The 3,601-nt window shown below is 58.2% G+C and overlaps 1 protein-coding gene across 1 annotated transcript; it reads left to right on the forward strand.

Moving 5' to 3' along the window:
• LOC113962475 (hemoglobin subunit beta) lies at window positions 1–1,478 on the forward strand. The gene is made up of 3 exons (XM_027673230.1): window positions 1–158; window positions 260–482; window positions 1,255–1,478. Exons 1-3 carry the CDS (start codon window positions 67–69, stop codon window positions 1,381–1,383), a joined length of 444 nt encoding a protein of 147 aa, XP_027529031.1. The 5' UTR covers window positions 1–66; the 3' UTR covers window positions 1,384–1,478.
• The last annotated feature ends 2,123 nt before the right edge of the window (window positions 1,479–3,601 follow it).

A 3,601-nucleotide genomic window follows, 5' to 3' on the forward strand; every position in this document is an offset into this window, starting at 1 on the left:
GCGTGCGATCCCTCGCGAGCTAGAGCCTTCTCCAGCCCTGCCACACGCAGCCCTCCAGCCTCCACCATGGTGCAGTGGACAGCCGAAGAGAAGCAGCTCATCACCGGCCTCTGGGGCAAGGTCAACGTCGCCGACTGCGGCGCCGAGGCCCTGGCCAGGTAGGTCCAGCCCCGGGAACCTGCCCAGAGCACCCAGACAGAGACCACCCCGACCATGGGAGAGTTACCCTGACCCTGTGCCCGCTTGTGTCTCTCCCCAGGCTGCTGATCGTCTACCCCTGGACCCAGAGGTTCTTCGCCTCCTTTGGGAACCTGTCGGGTGCCACCGCCATCCTGGGCAACCCCATGGTCCGCGCCCACGGCAAGAAGGTGCTCACCTCCTTCGGGGACGCCGTCAAGAACCTGGACAGCATCAAGAACACCTTCGCCCAGCTGTCCGAGCTGCACTGCGACAAGCTGCACGTGGACCCCGAGAACTTCAGGGTGAGCCCCCCATGGCAGTGACCCTCTAACCCCGACCCCCACCCCAGGAGGGATTCACCCCAGACGTGGGGCCGCAGGAGGAACAACAGGGGCTGGTGTTTGGAGAGAGGGACAGAGAGGGAAGGGACCAACCTGCTGCCTGGTGAGAGGGTGCAGGGGACAGGAAGGGGTTGAGGAGGTGGTTTCAGTGCAGGAAGGGACGGGGAGAGCAAAGAGAAAGCAGTTGTTAACAGAAAAGTCTGAGCCAAGGGGAAAGCCAAGGAGCAAGAGTGAAGCTTGGCACGGAGGAGAAGGGAGAGATGAGTGAGGAGAGCTGGATGCCAAAAGCAAAAGAGGATCTAGAGGGAAAGAGAGCTTTGGCTCCTGTGTTTGTGCAGCTGAGAGCTCCCCAGTGGGGAATTAACCCTGACATTTGTCCCCGGGGCTGGCAGAGATCCCCCCACGTCAGCACGAGCTCGTTGTTTGTGCCAGGGTGCTCTGAGGTGCCCGGTGCCAGCTCCCTGCCATGCTGGGAGCTCAGCTGGGTCTTCTGCTTGGGAAAAACTCCCAAACGGAGATGAAGGGAGAAAGAAAAATTTAATCAACGCAATTTCTGGAGAATTTTCGGTTACTCTTCTCAGAGGGTGTCAGAACCTGAACCTTTAGAGTAGGAGCAGAGACCAGGTTTAAGGTGCACCTTAAAAAGGACTTGAGGGAGGTTTTTGAGGCTGGAGGTTTCCCTGGGTGTAATGTGATGGGCATTGCTGACCCGAGTGTGCTCTTGTCCCCCCAGCTCCTGGGTGACATCCTGATCATCGTCCTGGCCGCCCACTTCGGCAAGGACTTCACCCCCGACTGCCAGGCCGCCTGGCAGAAGCTGGTGCGTGTGGTGGCCCACGCCCTGGCCCGCAAGTACCACTAGAGCAGCACAGGAATGCCCTGGCAGTGCCGAGCCCCGCGCCCGCCGCCGCCCGGAGCCGCTTCCAACCGCTAATAAAGCTCATCCTGTGAAGCCTCCGCAGAGTCCGTGTGTCCCTGAGGGGCTGGAGGGATGGGGGGACACGGGCATGGGGTGTCAGAGGGAGCAGGGGCCCGGGAAATCCCCCCCTGCCCTCGTGGAGTGTGGGCTCTGGGTAGTTTGTGTGGGAATTGCCTCTGGAAGTGGTGCTGTCGGGGTGTTGGGCTGATCCAGCCCTGCCACCCCCCTGGTCACACTCTGGGGGGGTTTGCACTGAGGGACTACTCAGAATTTTACTGCGTGTCTCTCCCAGACAAGGGGAATCGGGAGCATTCATATGGTTGGGGGAGGAGGATAAACAAATTGAAGGCTTTAATCTCCCCTGGCTCATGGCTGGCATCAAACCCACCCAAAATCAGCTGAGTCACACCGGCCCAGCAGCCAGCTGGGTGGGGGCAGCTCTGAGATAAACATTTTGCTATCAAGGCCCTTCCAGACCTTGTTTATTCACTTCTCTCCCACCCTGCGCCGCCCACGCTGCGGTTTGGGGGGGTCCAATCCTGCCCAGGGCAGAGGCTTCATCATTTTCTGGATGCCAGGATCGATCGGTGCTCTGCACACGGGGGGTGTGGGGTGGGTTTGGGTGCCTGCAGAGTAGGACTCATCTGGGCAGAGCCTGTTCTTGGCATGGGCAGCACTGTCTGAGCGGTGACGCAGCAAAAGAGGAGGGGAACTGGAGGGACTCACTCATTTTTTAAGGGGAAACACTGGGTAAAGCTGTTTATCCCGGGATCTCTGCCCTAATCCTGCCTCAGCCACGTTCCTGGGCACTCCACTACCAGCCCTGTCCCCCAGGAGGGTGTTAAAAGCCCTCTGTGACCCATAAATGCCCTTTCTCACACACGTCTCCCAAAGGAAGAGGCATTTTGCCCCTGGTGTCAAGGCAGGCACTGAGGAGGTGAGAAGATGAACTGCAGTGAGTCCCAAAGGGTTTTTCCCCCTGCAGGGAGGCTGGGCAGGCACAGGGGCACCAGAACCCCCAAGTTCTTCACGATTTTTCATAAGTTTCTTTATAGACATTAATAGTTTTGTATGAACATGATTGTTCACAGACTTCAGGCAGAAATGCCTGAATTATTTGCATAAGTGAGGTGTGTGGGGGTGGGAATGACTGGAGAGCTGGAGAGGGACTTTGGACAAGGGATGGAGAGACAGGACAAGGGGGAATGGCTTCCCACTGCCAGAGGGCAGGGAGAGATGAGATATTGGGAAGGAATTCCTGGCTGGGAGGGTGGGGAGGCCCTGGCACAGGTTGCCCAGAGAAGCTGTGGCTGCCCCTGGATCCCTGGGAGTGTCCAAGGCCAGGTTGGACGGGGCTTGGAGCAACCTGGGCTGGTGGAAGGTGTCCCTGCCCATGGCAGGGGTGGGATGGATGAGCTTTAAAGGTCCCTCCCAACCCAAACCCCTCCATGATTCTGTGACTCTCTGAGCCAAGGAGACCTCTCAGGACAGACCCCACAGATCAGCCCAGCAGGACAGGGCTGGGCTGGAACTCCTGGGGTTCCTTTTGGGGTCCCCCTTCCTGGGATCAGGGAGAGGGGTCATGGCAGGGCGGGAACAGTCCCTGCTCCCATTTCATGCTGTCAGAAGGTCCCTGTGGGTGCCAGCACCCCTGGGCGATGCCTGGAGCAGCGCTGGCAGCACCCAGGTCCTGGCAGGGCTGATAAGGGGGTGCAGGAGGGGGGCACTGGTGCCTGGCAGCATTTTCCCTGCGTGTTCTCTCCCCCCTGACTGCTCCCAGGCTGGGCTTATCTTGATTTGTCGTTGTGCTCCAGCCCCCCACACTGGGTTTGCTGGGGAAAAGGCAAATGTAGGCAAATCTAGGGAAGATTATTCATCCCTACTCCATTAAAAAAAGGTCTACAACTAGGGGGGGGAAGCAATATTGTTGGGCTACAAATGTCCCTCGGTATTTTCTTTCTTTGAATTGATTTTCCTGCCACGTTTTCAGTGCAGGACACACTTAGCAGGAGATGGTCTGAGGGGAGAACATTTGGGTGAACTTACCATGGGAGGAGGGTGGAACAAGACAAGCCTTAATGTCCCTTCAACCCAGACCAGCCTGTGATTCTCCCAGAGGACATCCTGAGCTGGAAGGGACCAACAGGGATCGTGGAAGTCC

Source organism: Neopelma chrysocephalum, unplaced genomic scaffold (genome assembly GCF_003984885.1).
Source record: "Neopelma chrysocephalum unplaced genomic scaffold, ASM398488v2 Primary Assembly neopelma1_181000, whole genome shotgun sequence".
Lineage (NCBI taxonomy): Eukaryota > Metazoa > Chordata > Aves > Passeriformes > Pipridae > Neopelma > Neopelma chrysocephalum.

What these genes read in the sequence shown, in the direction of transcription:
- LOC113962475 (XM_027673230.1), top strand. Translation starts at nt 67, where the DNA reads ATGGTGCAGTGGACAGCCGAAGAGAAGCAGCTCATCACCGGCCTCTGG. An exon ending in GGCGCCGAGGCCCTGGCCAG is followed by an intron (nt 159 to 259) that starts GTAGGTCCAGCC and finishes GTCTCTCCCCAG; the next exon opens with GCTGCTGATCGTCTACCCCT. An exon ending in TGGACCCCGAGAACTTCAGG is followed by an intron (nt 483 to 1,254) that starts GTGAGCCCCCCA and finishes TTGTCCCCCCAG; the next exon opens with CTCCTGGGTGACATCCTGAT.